General features: G+C 46.1%; 1 protein-coding gene across 1 annotated transcript in view; it reads right to left on the bottom strand.

The window, feature by feature from the left end:
• EVL (Enah/Vasp-like) overlaps positions 1 to 19,833 on the bottom strand; it is a 147,697-nt gene extending 127,864 nt beyond the window's left edge. The window contains exon 1 of the mRNA XM_064714526.1: positions 19,580 to 19,833. Within this exon, the coding sequence (XP_064570596.1) occupies positions 19,580 to 19,584 (5 nt within the window). The 5' untranslated portion in view covers positions 19,585 to 19,833. The remainder of the gene's footprint in view (positions 1 to 19,579) is intronic.
• Between the last annotated feature and the right edge of the window lie 470 nt (positions 19,834 to 20,303).

The following is a 20,303-nucleotide window of genomic DNA, read 5'->3' on the forward strand; positions in this document are numbered from 1 at the left end:
CCTCAACATCATCCAGCTTAAAGTCCCTGCCCCAAGGGAGGCACCTGGGTGTTCCCACCTGAGTCTGAATACAAACCCAACAGAGGGTGTGGTCTGGGCATTTTTCTCCACTGTCTCTTTAGGATTGCCACCACAACCAACTCCTCATGGAATCAGTCTGCAACCATCACTTTGACCAACAAACAAAAAAAAAAAAAAAACAACCAAGCCTCACTGTGAGGGCCATGAGTGGTGAAATCTTTCTACCCTTATCCTTTCTTTCTCTTTCTTATACATTTCCTTAAGTGATACTTCAATCCTTTCATATTGTCATGCTGCTGTAGATAACAACCAAAATGGGTACAGATCTGTTTTCCTGTGGAACCAAATTGTTCTACAATGAATCCTACATGTGTATATTGACAGACACTGAGCATTCAGTGTTGTTTCCCTCTATTCTGCCCAAGGGATCTATTAACAAAACCTGGGTTACCTTTGGCTCCTGGGGTGGTTGTAACACTTACACCTCTCCACACTCTAGTTAGATGGCAGGATGTAGGCAAGAGAAAAATGAAGGTTGTTTTACAGTTCTGCTCCTTGGCCAAAAGTAACCTCACCATGGCTGATAAAAGTCCATGGCTAAACTATCTGTAGAGCAAGCTCTCTGCAGCACAAGATCACAGCACCCAGCCTTAGGAGCTGCTGGCTTATGGGGATTTTACATACACATAATGTGAAAGCTCAGACTGGATCAAGGCCCAGAATTTCACCTGGAACAGAAAATTATAGAATGGTTTGGGTAGGAAGGGACCTTCAATATCATCTCATTCCAGCCTGTGCAATGGGTGGGGACATTTTCCACTAGACCAGGTTGTTCCAAGCCCCATCCAACCTGGCCTTGGACACTTCCAGGGATGGGGCAGCCACAGCTTCTCTGGGCAACCCATGCCAGTGCCTCACCATGCTTGCAGGGAAGAATTTCTTCCTGATACCTTATTCAAACATCCCCTGTTTCAATTTGAAGCCATTCCCCCTTGGCCTATTATTACAAGCCCTTACAAAAAGCCCCTCTCCAGATCTCCTTTAGGCGCTGGAAAGCTGCTACATGTGGGGGTTATTCAGTATAAGGTGCTGTTGATAGAGAATCTGCCAAAACTGAGCTGCATTGCTATCACATTAGAATGTGTTCTCCCCTTTCTTCCTACAAAAAAAACGGGAAAAAAACCCCCACAGATTTTCTTTCTCTTGCATCTTATGCAAAAGACATTAGAATAAACATGTGTAGGAATTATTCACACACACTGTGGAATTCTTTGTTCAGAAATAGCTCCTGACAGCAGCACCAGACCTGACCTGTGGCAATTTCAGAACATTTCCTCACTCCCATGAGAGCACACAAAGTTCTGATTCCTCCAAGGCTTCATTACATCCTAGCACTCATCAGCACTTTCACACACTATCCCAAACGGCCTTGCTGGCAGGAGAGATTTGGTGCCACTGGAGCTGTGCTTCTGGCCAGGGGAGGTGACACCACTGTCACCCTGGCCAGGTCCTGGCCTGCTCTGCACGAACAAGTCTTGCCTCCAGTGAGGCTTCTGACATCACTTCATTATAGGCACATTCACCACTCTAAAAACACAGAATGGGGGAGTAAAGAAGGCAGTCAGACTCTTCTCAGAGGTGACAGGACAAGAGGCAATAGGTACAAATTTTAAAATACAGGAAATACAATTCAGAAATAAGAAGAAACTTCTCTATCATGAATGCTCAAACATTGGCACAGGTTGCCTAGGAAGGTTGGGAGACGTTCAGAACTCCTTAGGACAAGGTTGTGAACAAGGGTTGGACTCAATGATCTCCAGCCATCCTTGCCAGCCTCCACAGCCCTCTGGCTCTGTGAGCAGGACCTTCCATTCCCTGGGCACAGAGCAGTTTGCTCCTGAAGTGTGTCTGGCTGCTACAGCAGATGTTCCACAGGCAGCACCAGGCCATTCCCACAGCCTCTCCCCTTGGTGACAGCTCCTGTGGAATTTCCTTGCTGACCACGCCTGCTCCCCAAGGAAAGCACAGCCAGGGGAGGGGGATTGTGCATCATCCTTAACCAGAGCCACTGACACAGAGAGGCCACAGTGCTGAGAATTCACACTGCCTTCCTCCTTTAAGGCTGGAGGAAAGTTCGGGTGTCCACAAGAATATCCTAGAACCCAGCAGAACCCCAGGGGGAGCTTTCTCTCAATGGCATGTGGCCTGGCCATGCTGCAGAGGGTCAATGGAAATGTGCCAAATTTACCAATCCCTTTGCATAACATAGCTAAGACCCAATATTTCTGAGCCAGACCTAACAAAGAGAAATGTTTTATGATATTCTATGGCAAATTAAAACCAAAGCAGGAAGTTTATGTTGCAAAGTATTGTTATGAATATTATCTATCCCTCATTTGTTATGAATATTATCTATCCCTCATTTGTTCTTCACATAAAAAAAACCTGAAGATTGAAAATTTGTGGTTTTTTGGTTTGTTTTTGTTTAAGAAACAGAAATATCACAGCTCCTGTTTTTTTCTGCTTCTGCTGGACTCATTGAACGGGGTCCACTGGCTTTTTCAATGAAACAGTATTAGGTCTGACACTTTAATTAAAGGATGTGCCAAAATGAACACAAAAATACCTTTTTAACACAAGCTGCATGCTACCTTTTAGAGTCAAATGCATGAAAATTAAGAAAACCACATCACAGCAAAAGCCTTTGTACAGTCCATGAGCCCAGGCAACATTTAGGACCCCACATCATCTGAACATCATCAGCTCTCCAGTTCCCAGCGGTAGTAGGGATGAGATTCCATTTTGTAACAAAAGGACAAGCACTAAAATTCATAAAAGCAAAACACTAACAGAGACCCCATATTAGGGGGAGGGTTTTTTTTGTGTTCTATAACCAGAATTTTCCATGCATCTCCTAATCTTCCTATCTCCTCTAACATGAACAGGATTTTGAAGGTGGTGGCTGGAATAGTAAAGCCCCACTGTTTCCTTCAGGACTGTGTAGCAAAGTTACTGATGAAGTCTGAATTCTCATTTTGGCTCTGCCAGCCCCCAGACCTCTGCTCTATGCACAGTCTGAACCAGTGTTCAGCAAATCAAACCATTCCTGTGACCTGTCCCAACAGCCCTAAGCCCTGGCCAGCCACCCCTCCTGCTCCAGACCAGGAGAAAGCAGGAGAGCCTGGGAGGAGGAGCAGAGCAGGAGGTCACACAGACAGACAGACACACACAGACACTACTTGCCCAGCTGTAATTGCATGGCTTATCATTTCTCAACTGAATGATCCCCTTTTCTCACTCTGTCTTTAAAAAACTGCCTATTTAGCCTGTACAACCATGATTAACTACCTGTGGTGGAGCTGGTAGCATTTTTACAGCCAAGTGAGAAGCAGTAGCACAAACTGCCTTGCACTACCATGAATCCAGCTTAGTACAACACCAATTCCCTCCCTACCTGTGCTCAGGGGGCCCTTCTCATCCCTTAGGCTAGACCAAGAGGCAAGTCACACAGAACACATCCAGTCTGTCCCACAATCAGGTCACAACCTTTTTTCCACACACTTTTGTCCATCCCAAAACTGCACAAAGGAGGCGTCTAAGACCAGGCAAGGACAGAAGGGGAAATCAGGAGTGGGTTTTGCAATCACAGTGGTCTGGCTCTAGTTCCACTGACTCATATTTGTACACCAAACCCCACAGCAAACTGCAGCAAACAAAGCTTTTCCCTCCCAGCAGCTGAAACATTGCCTATTCCCACTGCCATCCTGCCTGGCATTGCTTGAGGTTCAAATCCAGGGGTCCCAGTAGGTGTGCAGTGTCTGGCATCCAGCTGGGCTCTGGTCATGGCCATCAGCCCCACATCCAGCACTTGGACACTCCAGGTCATCTGAGATGGAGCTGGGCACCAATTCAGTTCAGACAACTGACTCCTATCCTCAAGTACTGAGTATTTGTTCATGAGTCAAATCCCGCTTCCCTCTTTGGAGGGAAAGAGAGGTGAGCATAACCTGTCCTTTAACATGAAATACATTTGTCTTTTCAAGTATGAATGACTTCCTGAAGCAAATGGTTCAGGTCATCCCAGATTAACATCCTAGTCAAATCCCAGCTTAGCTAATTTCTAATGAATGGAGCTACAGAGCAACCAGTGCATGACCTTGAAAGGGAGGACAGAAATAGCAAGGCTCTGGAAATCAATTCACAAGACTCATAAAATGAGAAATGATCACAAACCATCAAATACTATCCAAAAATGATTCCCCTTTCTCCTGAAATTCCTCCTAAGTTTCCAGCCTCACACAAGAATCCCTATTCCTCAACACTTTAAACTCCCATTTGTCTCTCAGAGCACTGCCCATCAGCCTGACACGTGCTCCGTCCAGCCTCACATTCCTAGATGCATTCCCCACGTTGGCTGCAAATAGGTCAAGCTCTCTCAAGTTTCACAAACCTTCCCTTCCCAACCACTGCCATGGGCACTGCCCCTTTTGCCACCTCAGGCTGGTATCAATGCTCAATATTAAATTACATTAGTACTGTGCTGGGCCCTAGGGTTGTTCCTGCCCCAGTTACTCTGCCCTCTCCAAGGATTCCCTCTGTCCCTGCAGTGCAGGGCTGGGACAGAGCCCAGCCTGTCTCCCCAGCTCCTCAGGAGCAGAAAGGTGCTGGGCAGAGCAGAGGGGAGCTGAAATGTGGGCTGGGTCACTACAGCACAGTAATGGCAAGAACAGACCAAGGCAAACCCAACAAGGATGCTGGAGAAGAGGATTCAATGTCCTGGGCAGAAGGGTATTTTGTAGGAAGCAAAATCTGAAGGACAGATACCAACCAGTCCCACAGCCAGACTGTGCTGACCTCACCCTCTTCCCCCAAAACTATAATGATTTAAGAGTATTGTTGATGCCTGAGGGTGTCCTTTCTGGTATCCATGTTGTGACAGGTCCACATGGCATTGCCCACCACTGTGCCCCAGGTCTCCAACATCAGTGTGGCCTGAGGGCCCTTCTCCCCTCAGAACTCACTAAATTGTACAGCTTAAGTCTCTGAAGTAATTTTATATTCCACCTCTATATCATAGAGAGAGGATTCAGAAACAGCCACGGTGATTTTTAGGTTATAATCACACCTTTCTTCTCTAATTCCCCTTTCTCTTTCAACTACCTCCTCTGAAACCCTTTCAAAATGCTGCTGAGATAATCTCTCTCCTCTCTCTTTCTCCCCAAACACCTCCAAGTCTAAAATGCTTCTGTGTTCTGACACTCTCCCTTCAGTTTATTATTTATCCTTATCATGCAGGCCCTTTTATCCTACCACAGCTCACAGGGTGTTAGGGACATAAAGGAAACGTTCCCAAGGAGTGTAAGGATCACAAGTGTGATGTCAGATCAGATTATTCCTAAACAATCCCACACTTACATAAACACTCAACAAATAAGTAGTGACAAATAAAAAGGGCATATAGAAGTAATTATGATAAAGAACATGTGAGTTTGCTCAGGAATACTGAAATACCAGGAATTTTTCATTTTGTCTTGGAAAACCTGCCTTTTCTCTATATCCTTTGGACAAGAGAGGTCAATTGGGGTCTTTGGCCTCCTTTGACCAACATATTGCCTTCTCCTCAAGCAAATATTCCTGGGAAGGAGCAAAAAAGACACAGAACACTTGCAAGCTATCACTGCACAAACCCAGGAGACTCCTCACTGAAGAGCCATATAAAAGAAAACTGTCACAGAGCCAAAATATTCTCCTGTAACAGCCAAGCTTCTTGCAAGTTCCCAAATAAGGCCACGACTTTAAAGAGTGTGTCTTTTCAAAGCCTCATTGATTTCCATTGCCTGGTGAAGAGGCACATGGTTCACGTGCCTGGGTGCGCTGATATTCCAGCAGGATGAGATGGGCACAGCTCGGGCTTTCAAAGCCTGGTTTGCACAGAAAATGAACCAGACAATCACAGGAAGCTCCTAAAGGCTGACAGCCCTGCTCTGGCCACTATCTGGGAGTGATTGCTGGGGCAAACTCAACTAGAAGGCGTGAAGATGCCAGCAGGAACAGCCAGCATCTCCTAGCACTCTGGAGGTAGACCTCAAGGGAATTTTAAAGCACAATATTATGTTCCACCTCACTTTCCAAAGTTCAGAGGCTTTTGCATCAAAGTTAGGGTTCTTGTTAAAGTTCAGGACATGTTTTGGAGAATTTCTCTGTTCTTCAAATACCAGATTAGTTCTATTCAGAGAAATAAATAATTAAAGAAAAAAAAAAAACAGGCTTTGGAATTGTATAATCTTTGCTGCATCTAGTTCATATTTACCATCCACTCTTCTCAATGCTCTGCTGTATTTTCAACATCGCAAATTCTTGAAAATGATCAGGTGCTTCAGTTTAAGTTTTACACTTGAATCACAGCACTGTTTCAGACAATTATTTGAAAACAAACTCCATCCTCATAAAAAACTCTTCACAAAGACTTGGGGGGCTGCTCAGCCACTCCAGTTCATCTTCACAGTTTTGGTGTGTCCATTGCCTTAATAATGCCACAGCAAAAAATAAACTCACAGAAGTTCAAGGCCACCAAGAGAAAAGGAAGCAAAGCAGTGAGAAAGTGTGTCAGTAGAGCCTGTGTGTATTCAGGGCATCAGCTACTCAGGTGATGCTGCTCTGTAGTACTACTGAGGCACAGAGGAGACAAAAAGCCAGAGGGAAAGAGTACAAGCCAAAGCCAAGCAATTTATCCCAGCTGTACCTAAACACCAAGAAAATCAAAATTGGTGGCATGAGACTTTAAGCAACTCCCACAAAGCTCATTTCTTCTGTCCACGTGCTGTGCAGCCCAACAGTGTGGGTGGAAACAGGGGGTCTCTTGCACAAAGGGCTGACCTGAAGTGAGGTCACACCCTCCCCACCTTAATCACACATTCACACTCCTGTCTTCACCTGCAGAGCACCATGCAGCCACAAATCAGGTGAAAAGGGGACTAAACCAACAGAAAATTTGCTGTCATCCTATTGTAAAGGTCTAATAATTTCTTGGTGATTTCTCATGGGCATCTCCTTGCAGCACTGACTCCGCCTCCAGCACAACCAACAAACTCCATCTCTCCTCACCCAGCTCACCCACTCTTTTGTAGCACTCATCTTCTTATTGGACACAGCTGTGGCCTGTTAAGGGCAGGCCTGCTCCTAATCTTTGGTGATTAGTGCAGCTGCAACTCCTCAGGTGTGAGACTGCCTTCTGCACTGTCTTCATTTTCTTACATTCTATCCCTCCACAAAAACTTATGAATTTCTTTTGCCTGGATTAACAAATTAACAAAACATCCCACAACAAAATGAACTCATGAACTGCCACAAGGGGTGAGCAGTGGGAAAGTCTTTCTAGAGCCAAGGGGCAATAAATATATAATTACACTAGTTTAGGCCTAACTAATAAACTGTCCTGTAAGGTTTATCTGCATGAGAAAACTCTAGAAAGGTAATCTGAATTAACATTTCTGTAATGAATGAAACCACATTAGATCCCTGCAGACACACTCATTATTAATTAAATCAACCCTATTTCATATTTGGTATCATTCACTGTGATGTGAATTAAGCTTAATCAAATTAGGGTCACATGAATGCTGAATCAGATAATATACACAATGGTTTGATTTAGTTTACCTTATTTACTTTACATTCACATTTTTGGTGACTTGGATTAGTTTTCCTTCAAATCCTTGCTCAGGAATAGGGAGAGGCAGCAAAAAAACCTGAGGAGAAGCTGCAAAAATTCTCCCCATAATCAGCAGTTTTGAGCTGCCAATGAATTCACCCCCAAGGAGAGGGGTACTCAGAGCTGTGCATCCCACTGAGATCACACTGCCAGGGCTCCTGCATGTTCAATATCCATAAAGGTTCTGTCTTCACTAAATTCCCTGTCCTTGCCTTAACTACAGTTCCTCTGATGCCCAGAGGCTGCAGAGAAAATCAGACCCTGGAAGTCTTCACTTCATCCTCGTGCACTGCAAGGGCTGAGCAGATGTTGATGGGCCATGAGAAATGCATGTCCTGAAGGAAAATGCGACAATCCTCAAGGAAGCTGAAGCATTTGATGTGGTTATTTTTTAAACAGCAGGTCACGAAAATATTTGACATGTTTTTTACTGTTGGGAAAACACAGCAATTATCAAAGTTCTTGTTTGTAAGGAAATAACAAAAAATCATAAAAGCCTGCTTCTTTAGGCAGACATGTTAAATTGAGTTGCCATGTTTATTCACAGTTTTAAGGTCTTCTCATTTTGCTTACCCCTGCTCCAACACATAAAAGGTCACCACTGAGTCTTGTAGCAAACTCCTTTCACATTCCTCTTATGTGACTATGCTTTTTACCATTAAAAAGATTTTTCTGTCTACACAGATGTGTAGACAAATGCACTCTGTCGTATTTAGGGCACCAGTCATCTAATATTTTCTGTGATGCAGGTACCATCTGTGAAACTGAGCTGCAGTTCAGGCCTATCATACTGAGATGGGTGCTGGGAAATCAGAGATGGAAATTGATATTAGATTATAATCCTACTGCATTCAAATAGAAGTCAAGGGCTCTAGCAAGGTCAGGCTTAACCTTTAATACCCAGGCATACCTTTAAATATTTTTTCAGGGAACCTTCAGCTGTGTTGTTTGTTTTTCAGTGTTCTCTCAGGATTATCATCTTTTAAGGGTCACAAAAGGTGTCCAAACCTCTGAAGCAAAAGGATGATGAGGAGACCCTGATAGCAACAACAGATGACAGCTGGCATCAGGGTGCAACTAAGGTTGCAGTGACAGACTTGGACCAAAGTGACAAAGAGATCAGAGACTGGAGACCACAGAAAGCATTCCTGGGTGAGGAAAAAGTCTATTCTTTGAGCAATTTAGCATGGAAGTCCTTAGCAAACCACTGGGTTAATCAGACCATGCAGTGATGAAATGTGAGCTCTTGCAAGGATGGAATCAGCACTGTGAGGAGGGTCAGACACGGAGCATCATTTCCACTTGGGCTGTCCTGCTGCCTTGTGGGGCATCAGAGCCTTCTCTGCCTCTCCCTCTGGTGCTGACAGACATTCACACAGCTCCTTGGGGAACTGATGCAGGAGACTGAGCCAGCTGGAAAGTGGGAGAACTCAGGGCAGCAGTAACATCTAAGTGCTCACGCAAGGCATTCACCCTGCACACCTCTGAACACATTCATGGCCTGAGAAATGTCCTTGTGTGCCTTCATTGCTTTTACAAACTTGTTTCCACATTCCCTATCTTGCTGGCTCAGTGGCCCCTCTGCTATTTCTGTAACACTCTCATATTTAATACCATGAAATTTTAAAATAGTATGCTGGCTCAGGCTTTTTGAGCTCCTGCAAAGAGTTGCAGTCGTGCAGTTCCAGCACTATTTTTATTTAGCAAGCCAGGACAGAGGAGGCAAGCAGACCCTTGCAGCTCACCCCTGGGTCACATCTTGAGGAATATAAAATGAGGAGGCATTCCCTGGGGTCAATACACCAAGCCCTGAGGGAACCCCCAGTAAGACACACACATTCCTCAGCTACACTAAACACACTGCACTGACCACTTTTCCTTCTTATTTCCACTTTTATTGCCTTCTCATTTCCACTTTTGCTTGTGAACCCCTGAAAGGGAAGGACCCACCTCACCTGCCTCATTATATTCCTATTTGTAGATGTTAGAGGTGAGGACTTCCATACAGAGGACAGGAATAATTTTTGTCTCCCCTCCTAAAAGCTCCAAATTTCCCCTGTTGAGCTCTGCCCTAAATGAAGAAGAGCGCCTCCACAGCTCCATCAGAGCCCAAGCCCCTCAACACGTGCACATACACTCAAATTGATCACGGTCAGTGGTCCCAGCACAATGGCCATTAGGTTCCCAAACCCCCAGGATGCTGTGCCCAGTAATCAGGTCAGGAATGTGTACAAGTCCTTTCAAGATTAAGGCCTTAATGCTGTAGCATCAGCCAGCTTTCTCCCTGCCTCCAGCATCACATGTGGGCAGCTGAAACCCCCAAGGATGGAGGCTGATGGCTCCAGGCTGACCTGCAGGTACAGGAGAGTGCCTCTGGCCTGCTCCTGGGTGTGTGATCAACCAGAAATCCCTGGGCATCACCCATTGTGAGTAGAAAAGTTGTCCAGTTTTTTAAAAGGTTGCAGAGTTCACAAGTTAAATCAATTGGAGTTCACAAGTCAAACCAAGTTGGAGTTCTAACTATCTGTTGTTAATAATTTCATGTTGTAATCCCCTGTTGTTAATAGTTTTCCTTTAATTACCTGTTCTTGATGGTTAGAAATCTCCCTTTGTCGAGTATGCCCCTGCAGCTTCCTGGAGGATGACACCTGGGACTGTGAGGACGAGGTGATATCGGGGCTGGCATGCAAATGAGGAAACCCCCCACCAAATCTAGCAGGAAAAACCCTAAAATCAAAGAGCCACCATGGAATTAAGAGATTGAAGTAATGTCTAGATGTGAGGAACAGAATCCAGTGTTTTTACCCCTCACCCTAACCTAAAAAGATGTCGGCTAGACAGAGGACCTCAAACGTCAAACTGAAAAACTGGGAATCTCCTGATGCTCTCATGAGGATGAAAGCCCCAGCTCTGTCCACAGAGCAGTGGACACAGCTGCACTCTTCCTCCTCCTCCTCCTCCATGTCACTCCTGGGAGCAGCGGCGGCGTGAGTGCAACCCGTCAGTTCTTTCCACCCGAGCTGATTTTTAATAAAGGCATTAAAAAGGAGAAAGATCTCCTGCCCTATTTATTTATTTCAGCCCCTCACCATGGCAGCCTTGGAGACAGCTGTGTGTGGTTCTGGACGCTGTGAGCTAACATCTGACAGTTCAGCACCAATTAAAACAAATAAACACAAAGCCAGGAGGCGGCAGGTCGGGCTCTGGGGGGATCCATCACAGCACTGGGCCACCAGTGGAACCTGAGCTGGTGCTGGCAGCTGGGATCACTTTGGTGACAGCTGACAAAGCAGCACCTCCAATGGACAATACTGCACATGCCAAAGTGTGATGAAGGGATGTAAATCCTTGTTCCACCTACTCAAAGGTGGTTCCTACTCCCAGACAAGCAAGACAACGAACAGGGACAGATAAAGGATATTTTATTAAGTACACAGGTCAAATGAATGTGTAACTCCATGTTTATGCTCTTCTACTTACTAAATAGTCAAAGAAACTAATTGCCTGAGAAGGCTGCTTTATTTGGATGATACAATCTTCACTTCTCAACATAACAGCTGTGGCTTCAAAAAACAGTCTTACATTCACCTAGGTACTGTATTTCATTAGTGGAAAGAAAGATTAGTATGCAAATGTATTGCAGCACTCAACACTAATTCATGATGAAGTCATAATATTAAAGCTACCTCATTCTGTCAAAATATACTCGTCCAGCATTTCTCTCATTTTGAATCAAAAATCCTTTTCAAAAAGAAATTCACAGATTATCTCAAATCCCACTACTCTTTGGCAGGTGGGAGCTGGAATGACAGACAAAACAGCCATGTAATAAAATAATTTTAGTATCAAAAGTATTTCAACTGGGTAATAAGAACAGTAAGGAGCTAACAGGAATAGGTACACACACAAACTGCATGAAATATGTGCATATGGGGATGATTTTAACCTGCCTTGTTTCTGATTTTTAAAATTTTTGCAGACATTTTTTAATATCTCTTTTGATGTCCTCTGGACCACAAACCATGAATTACGCAGTGCTAGCCTGTTCTGCTGAAGACATATTCCTACTCACATGTAACAGACATTTCTAACTGCAGCTTATACACTTGAATTTACTAATTTCAGCTATCCTTTCATCCTGAGCACTCAGCAGCCCTGGGTGTGTTTGCTGTTCCTGCACCATGCAGGCACACACCCTCGGAGCATCGCTGCAGCCGAGCTCCTGAACCGTGTGCAGTTGGGGAAAGAAAAGCAGTCAGCATGCAATTAAAGGGATTATGGTGGCCATGGCCCTGCTTCTTGTTAATGCCATTTCACTGCATTTTCTAGATCTGCTCATTACTGAGGGAGTGGCTTACTGACAAGGGATAAAGGCAGGAAGCTACACACATGCTGGCTGAGGAGTAGCGAATGATGGGAATGGGAAAAGAAGAAAGGGGAGGAAGGAATGAATGGATGGTAATACATAATGAACTTTGCTGTAATGCTTAGCATTTGCTACAGAGATGGTTGTCATCCTCAGAAATGCTTTTTGAACAGGAGACTCCAATCCAGCAGAGCAAGGACTTCAACAGGACCAAACTTAAGCCTTAAATCCAGTGCTAGACTGAGACCCGGCTACTTAATCATCTTAATTCCCTCTCAGGTAAGAATTGTCATCCTCCAGCAGATAAAGCAATGATGCCAAGAAGGCTAAGGGATTTAGCAGCTGCAGACCAGCCCAGGAAGGACAGCTCATGGAGCTCACCCCACCAACAAGGACTGGGGCTGGCCAGCCTTGCTGCAGCAACACAAACTGCTGGAGCATCTCCCTGTGCCTGCACTCATGGCACACTGTGAGTCACAGCACTACACAGCTTGCTTTGCCTTTTTTTTTTTATCTTTTACTCTCTTTTCACAGAAAAAGATGTCTATCCATCCTGACACCTATGTGAAGCTGAAGAAAGACAGAAATACAACTGCGAGTTGCAGGAATGACACCTACTGCCTGGGAAATGAACTGCTCACCTAAACGAGATGGAACTCAGTGGTGAGGAGCTTCCACAGAACAAACCAGCACGTGGACACGAGCCAGCAAAGTGTGCTCACAGCCCAGAAAGCCAATTGAATCCTGGGCTGCATCAAGAAAGGGATGGCCAGCAAGTAGAGGGAGGTGATTCTGCCTCTCTCTTTCATTGTGTGAGACCCCACCTGCAGCCCTGCACCCAGCTCTGGGGTCCACAGCACAGGAAACTGGAACCTGTTGGAGTGACTTTTAAAGTCCCCTACCAACCCAGACCATTCTGTGATTCTACAAAACAGGTCCAGACCCAGTGCTGACTGTGAGGGTGATCACATGAAAGCCCACAGAAAATTCAGTCAGGGAGGGAGACTCAGTGATTTAAGAAAGTTGTTTAATTCCTGATAAACAGTATAAAGAACTCAGGGCAGGTAGAAACACCTCCATCATTAACTCAGGTGAAAAGTTCCTTTTTTGGACAGGGAACATGATTAACAGTTAAAAAATGCTCATCCATACCAACAGCTAGGCTACACAGTTTGTACCTCAAAGCACCAGGGAGCCTGCAGTGGAAGGGTCTGCAGAGCATAGGAGGAAGAACAGGAGCAGCATCTCAGTAAAAAAATATTTTAATTTGTAGTAATAGCATTCCCTGAAGAAATGGTTTCTTGAGCATTTCTGGTATCAGGGAACACTGCCACAACCTAAATTCCATGTACACCCTTTGCATTTGGAAAGTGAATTTTCTTTTCTTCTGTCTTTCTATGTAAAGACTTCACAACCCAGCTCACCCTACCAAACCACAAGTGGCTAAATCAGCACAGCTGAGGGGAACAAGAATGGGAACTCAGGAGAAATGTATAAACTAACACTGAACATGAAACAAATGTAATGCTTGAATGCCTGTGTCAAGAAAGAAAGTGAAAAATTTCTGACAGCCACATGTCCCTACAACTTTAGGACTATGGAATATCCAGTGAAATGTAATGCTGCACTGCTTGTTGTTGTATTACAGAATGGCACTCTGGATAGTCAGAAATGTGAAGATTTCCAGGCTCTAATGTTTGGTAAGGACTTTTCCACTCTCTCTCATCTCACTAATAAAGATAACTATCCTTGATGCTCCTATGATGAATAGTTTTGGCAAGACTGTCAATAATATTCCAAGCATTTGCCCAATGCAAAAATGCCAAGTCTCACAGGAAGAAGCATTCTGCAGTGCTAAATACACCAGAAATGTGGGGAAAAAAATAATTAAACTGTTTTTAGTTCCATAGGGTCACAACCTGGACTGAAACATGCTTTGAGTGTTACTGGTCATGTGCACACACACCATGAACCCAGAGCTGTCACAGGAAAATGTGCCAGGTGAACCATGAGGTTCCTGCAGCCCAGACCCTGGGAACAGCCTGCCCTTACCCTGCAAAGCCAACGGGAGCAAGGTGGGTTAACCCAGGCGAGGCTGGGCGCTGCCATGGCGTGCACCCTGCCTGGAGTCTGGGGTCTGCTCCCTGGGCTGCCCTGTGACGGGGACAAGGGCTTCAGGGTGTGCTGAGCGAGTGTGCCCTGCTGGCTTTCGGTCCCGCCCCCTCATTAGGGCACATCAGATCAAAAAGCAGATGAAATGGAAGTCTCGGGGAGGTGACTGCACACAAAATCTGCCCGAGGGCCAACAACAGGCCCGGACAAGGAGCAGTGTCACAGTTCCTCCACCTCTCCTCCCTGCCCCTGAGAAACTGAGCCCAGGCCACAAGGCTGAGAAAAAGGAAAAGGAGGAGAAGCACTGCGGGTCCCTGGAGTTCTGCCAAGTGATGACAATGAACAAAACAAAAATATATAGGGGCAATACCAATGTACAGCTGGGGCAGTTTTTGCTGCTTACCAACTACACTGAAAGTCAATACCAAAACATCAGTGAGATTTCCTTAAATGTAAATAAAGAGTGGATGAGATAATTCTATGGTTCTGATTCCAACAAAAAACCCTGAAACACTTATAATGACCTTCTCAAAAAAAGAAAACCTGCAGCTCATTCAACTTATTTTATTTCAACTTATTCTATTTCAATTCTGTAATTATTAGGATTAAAAATTAGTTATAATTAATTTCACTTTGGCAGAAGTTTTAGAAAGATTTTCTAAAGATGTTCCATACTGCTCCTTGCACAGTGCTCAGAACTGAGCAAAGCTATGACATAACAAGAAAAAGGAAAGAAATCACAAAACTTGCAAGATACAGGAAATTATTTGAAATTGAATTGTGTTTGCACTTTGGAAAGATTTGTATGATTTCTTACAAGCAATACAAACATTTAAAGTAAAATACTTCAGAAGAGAGATGTACAGCCCAAAGAAGTAACCAGCCACGTGCAGACAGACTATGCAGACACCTTTAATTGTGACACACTTTAATGGAGCTGCTCTGTATCAGTGTATCTGCTGTTTAATATGGTCTGAGTGACCCAGGAACAGGCAGAAGGGACACACCACACAAACCCACAACACTGAGTTAAACAGACCTGTGCACATTTGTATCTTCAGCCTCAGTCACACCACTACAAAATACAAGACAAAATACCCCAAAAAAAGAGCAAATGCACAAAAAGATGTCCAGGACCTATGCTTTATTTTAGAGAAGGGGGAAAAAAAGTTGAAAGTGTACAGAATAACAGCATGAAAGAGGCACAGCTGGCCTGCCTGTTCCATGGCCTGACAGTCAGGGTACACTGATGGGAACCCAGCATTGCCCATGGAACAGATGCTGCCTTTACGGGGCCACAGCCAGCGTGGCACAACCTTCAGTGGAGCTCCAAAACCTCCTAACAAGGAGTTTGTCTGCAGCTGGAGCTTACCTAGCCCTCCAAAGATCAAGGATGAGCTAACAAAAGCAATGTTCTGTCACACTTGGGATTCTGCTGACCAAACCATGACAGGCAAAGGGCTGGGAGCTTTCCTACCAAGAGACACTGACAGATCTGCATGGCACTGACAGCCTGAAAGGCTGCAAACCTAAACACATCCAAGGCAGGGCTGTGGAGGGTGCTCTGACAGCTCCCAGCTGACCCCAGAACACACAGCCACACACACCAGCACACAGCATGAGTCAGAACATGGCAGGACAGAGCTTTTGAATGAAACAAAAATTAGCTAAGTTACAGGCATATTGCTCCAGCTCAGAAATCAATTGCTAAGTGACAAGGTTAAATTATATTTTATAGCCAACTTGATTTTATTATCCATCTCAGGATGTGCTCCTGCTTTTCTGCTGGAAACACTGAGCCACAAAGTCCACCAGTCCAGTGAGGTTGGTAACCCCAAATTTCATGACATTAGAAATAAAAACATCATGTTCTCCCTTGTTTTTTACAGATGCAAACAGAAAGAAATGGTCAAGAGAGAAAAGTTAGAAAATAACACTGTATACATGCAACTCCAGTTACCCTCCATGCAAACTGAAAGAATTGGCAAGACTCTTGAGTTATCTCATGAACTGCATAATGAACAGATAATGGGGAGGACACTGAAATGTGTTTGTTGATATAAACACATTTTGATACATTGTGTTTATTGATATAAATGTAAGATTTTGCTTGCTTATGTCTGAAAACAAAAGGGTTTCTTAAGAAGTATAATATATATACCTTTCTGTTATTAAAACAGATTTATGCTATGAATATTCAGTCCTCTTTTTCTCAACATGGTGCTCCATCCATCTAAACTAGAGCTAAATACAACATCTTTTTCAGATTTCCAGTTGATAGCTACACAGAAACCTCAGAACAAAAAGGGTGACTTTAGCTGAACTTTAGGGTGCTCAGTGACGCTGTTTTCCCCCAGAATTTCTGTGCTGAACTCATTACTTTGGCTTGGATTAAAGCATGTTATACCACAAAAAAGTAAGGAGGAATAGTTTTAATCTGAATAATCCTGTTTAGAGGCTGGTTCCATCTCCAGATATTAACTGTATGTTCTGTTTAGAAAAATACTTAAAGTGGGAAAAGTGCTTAAAGTGGGAAGCTTCTCCCCCCACCATTGCCTCAGGAGCACAGCACAGAGAGCAAATGTACACTCACTACAGCCATGGCAAAAAGAGAGATGGATTTTGTCAGGGACACACACAAAATGCTATGTCTGGTTTTTATTTTTAAGACTAGGGGCCACTGAAACACAGATGCCTTATAAACTACAGGTATGACTAAGAAATTACAGGTTATGCCTCTGTTGACAGAATGTAAAAATTTTATTTTCAGCCACAGTGATAGACATTTTCCCAAACATGAGCTAATTCTGTTACTTCTAAGAATAAATGAATATCCACTGTAAAATAACCACTACATTTCTTGTACTAAAGCAGTATTTTTGTGTACTAAAAAATAATAACACCTCTGCACTTTAGCATTTTCCACACAGGGATCCTAATCCATTTCTGAGGCAGAACATCTATTATAACCTGTTTTATTACTAAGGTGGCTGGTACACCCACTATTCACACACTTCATACCTTTGAGGTGAAGACATAAAGAATTATCAAAAAATGGAAACCATCACATAAATGCAATAGTGCAAAGAATAGCACTGTAATCTATTCACCACAAAAAGCAGTATAAATAAAACACACATGCTTAAGCAAATGTTTCAAGGAGGTTTTTATTAAATGATTATGTAGCCTGCCAGGGTATTTTGGAATTATACAGCCTGTATTTATTAAACAAGAATTGTTATTGGAAAAGGTTTTAGGTGATTTACAGGCATATATTTACTGACAATCTATTCAGTAATGTCTGTATATGCAAGGGAAAAAAAAATCTGTAATGGAAGCATTTAAAAACAGGAATCCATTAAAAAATCCAACAAAATAATAATGTGCATTAAGGATGAAAGTGGTATTTATAACAAAAGGCCACTTTAAGTGTGGTGCACCTGCAGATGCCGAGTGTCACGTGGGGACAGGAAAGGGCAGCAGCCCAAGGACAGGACACACCAGCAGCACCCACAGACCAGCCCTGGCTGCCTCATGTACAGCAGGGGCAGCCTGGGGGTGCAGCCTAGAGAAGCATCCCCCCATCACTGCCAAAAGGGAGGATCCGGGGAAGTTCTGGAGCCTCTCCTGGAGTTCAGCCGCTTTTTCCTCCCAAAACACCCTGAGGCTGAGCTCTCCTGAGAATGCCCCAGCTCTCCTGGTGGGGATCTCTCTGGGTGCATTATGGTACCCTAATTCACAGTCTGTCTTGGTGGGCCTCTCTCCCTATTCCCTCTTCCAACAAAAAGTGCAACCACCAAACTATCAAAGTTCATGTGGAGCAGGACATCTCCAATGGGAGAAACCCAACATTGCTGCAGCCTTCCAGTCTGCCCATGGTGCCTCCCTGGGGTGAAAAGTGGGCTTATGAGCCAGTAAATCAACTTTCCTTCTTCCTGGGGAAAGAGCTCTCCCAACCCTTCTGCATGGGGCAAGAGTTCTCCCAACTGTGCTCCTAAGAGCAGGAGGGAGCACGGGAAAACTTCCCCACCATCTGTTGTGTTCGATGACTTCTCCCCAGAGGTCTCTGACTCGCATTCTGATCACGCCAGGTGAGAATGATGCAGACACACCTTTTGTGTGCAGACCAGAGACACATGGCCACAGACACATGACACAGCAGCTCTGTGTGCTCCCCAAGAATTTTCTCCCCAAGTGAGAAAAATTAATGGTAATGTAAATGGCAAAAAAAAAAAAAAATTGATGCATCTCCAAGTCTTCAGCACACATGATGGTGCCAGGAGTAAATGAAACTGTAAATGCAGGCAAAGCCTTTTCTGGACTCCCACTGCACTTGCTAGGAGCAATGCCAACCCTGCAATTCAGGAATCAGGCACCACAGAAAGATATCTGGCTTCAAACTGTTATTTCCATTTTTAAGGGTTCCCAGAGCAATTTCACTTTGCTAAAGATAATTGTTAAGTGGGAAAATTCACTAGTGTTAAAGATGAATCAGGGACTGGGTTGCTCCGAGATACGGACAGCTCAAGCGAACTCGAATAAATGAGGAAAGAGAGAGGTTTGGACGAGTATAAACCACAAATAGCAAATAACGCTCCCCCTCCACCCTTCCACCAGGAAATAGGGTTGATGGGGCTTTTTTGCCCTTCCTTTCACAACTGACAAATTGACCTGGGGAAAATTACGAGCTGTAGCATCCCTGCTGCCTGAGGAGAGGGAGACTGGAGATCCGGCACGGCCCATGCTGGATGCTCCTGAGAAATAAATATCCCATCTCCGCTCCTGCGGGGCACTCCTCGTTCCCCTCCTCGCACCCCGCTCTCCCCACCCGGGCTCCTTCGCCCGACGAAGCTCTCGCTGTCAGCCCGGGCTGCACGGCCCGGCCCCACCGGGCGGATCCCGGCTGCGGGCCCGGCATCACCGGGCAGACACCACGGCACGGCATCACCGGGCCGATACCGACAGCAGGGCACGGCATCACCGGGCAGATTCCGGCCGCACGGTCCGGCAGCACCGGGCACATCCCTGGTTAAAGGACACGGCAGAACCGGGCACATCCCAGCATTAGGGCACAGCAGCAGCGGGCAGATCCCGGCTGCACACCGAAGCAGTTTCACAGGCGCTTACAGCCTTTTGTAAGCGCCAGATAATCTGTCAGATGGACTTAGGCACTGACAGTCAAACATGCCAAAAACGTCACCACCCACTCCTGCTATCCATCCGGTGAAGGACTAGGAAGCGCCGCATTGCTTAACCTCTCCTCCGCCTTCCACTCGCACAGGAAATCCCCACCCCCACGGCGTGACACCGCCGCGGGCACAGCGATCCCCCCGCGGCCGCCCTGCCCGGTACATCCCGCCCGCACTCACCTCATCTTCCCGGCGGGGCGCGGCGGCGGCCGGGGCCGGAGCGGGGCCGGGACCGGGCGGTGGCGGCGGCGGGACGGGGGGGCTCCGGCGGCGGCGCCGCCCCAGCGGCAGCGCCGGGCCCCGGGGCGCTAGCCGGGCAGCGCGGCGCCGGGCAGCCCCTCCGCCGGCCCGGCCATGTTGCCGGCTCCCGCCCGGCTGCGCTGTGTCTGTGTCTGTCTGTGTGTGTGGGCAGGACAAAGCAGCGCCGCCGCCGCTGCCGCCCGCCCCGCTCCGCTCCCACGCGCGGCGGGGCCGCGCCGTCCCCCCCGCCCCGCCCCGCGCCGCCGCCGCCCCCGCCGCGGGTGTCGGGGGGAGCCCCGGCCCTGCCCAGCCCTGCCCGGCTCTGTCCGGCCCCGCCGCGGGTGTCGGGGGAGCCCTGGCCCTGCCCCGGTTCCCCGCCCGGCGCAGGTGGGGCGGGAGCGGCCCCGCACCGTGCGCGGCTCCGAGCGGCGGCTCCGGGCTCGGCCGGTGCCGGTGCGAGGTCCCCGAACCGTTCCCGGCTGGAGCGGGGCAGTGCCGGGGTTGGAGACCTCCCCTCTCCACAGGGCTGTCCTGTGCAGGCACAGAACCGGTGCTTTTGTGGGTGGAAGCAGGAGCAGAAATGGAATTTCCAGCTAGCACCGGAGGACAGCTGTGTTTCCTGCTCCCTCACCCTTCCCACTTGTTTAAACGAGTGTCCCTGCAA

The sequence above is a fragment of the Zonotrichia leucophrys genome, chromosome 5, assembly GCF_028769735.1.
Source record: "Zonotrichia leucophrys gambelii isolate GWCS_2022_RI chromosome 5, RI_Zleu_2.0, whole genome shotgun sequence".
NCBI classification, from domain to species: domain Eukaryota; kingdom Metazoa; phylum Chordata; class Aves; order Passeriformes; family Passerellidae; genus Zonotrichia; species Zonotrichia leucophrys.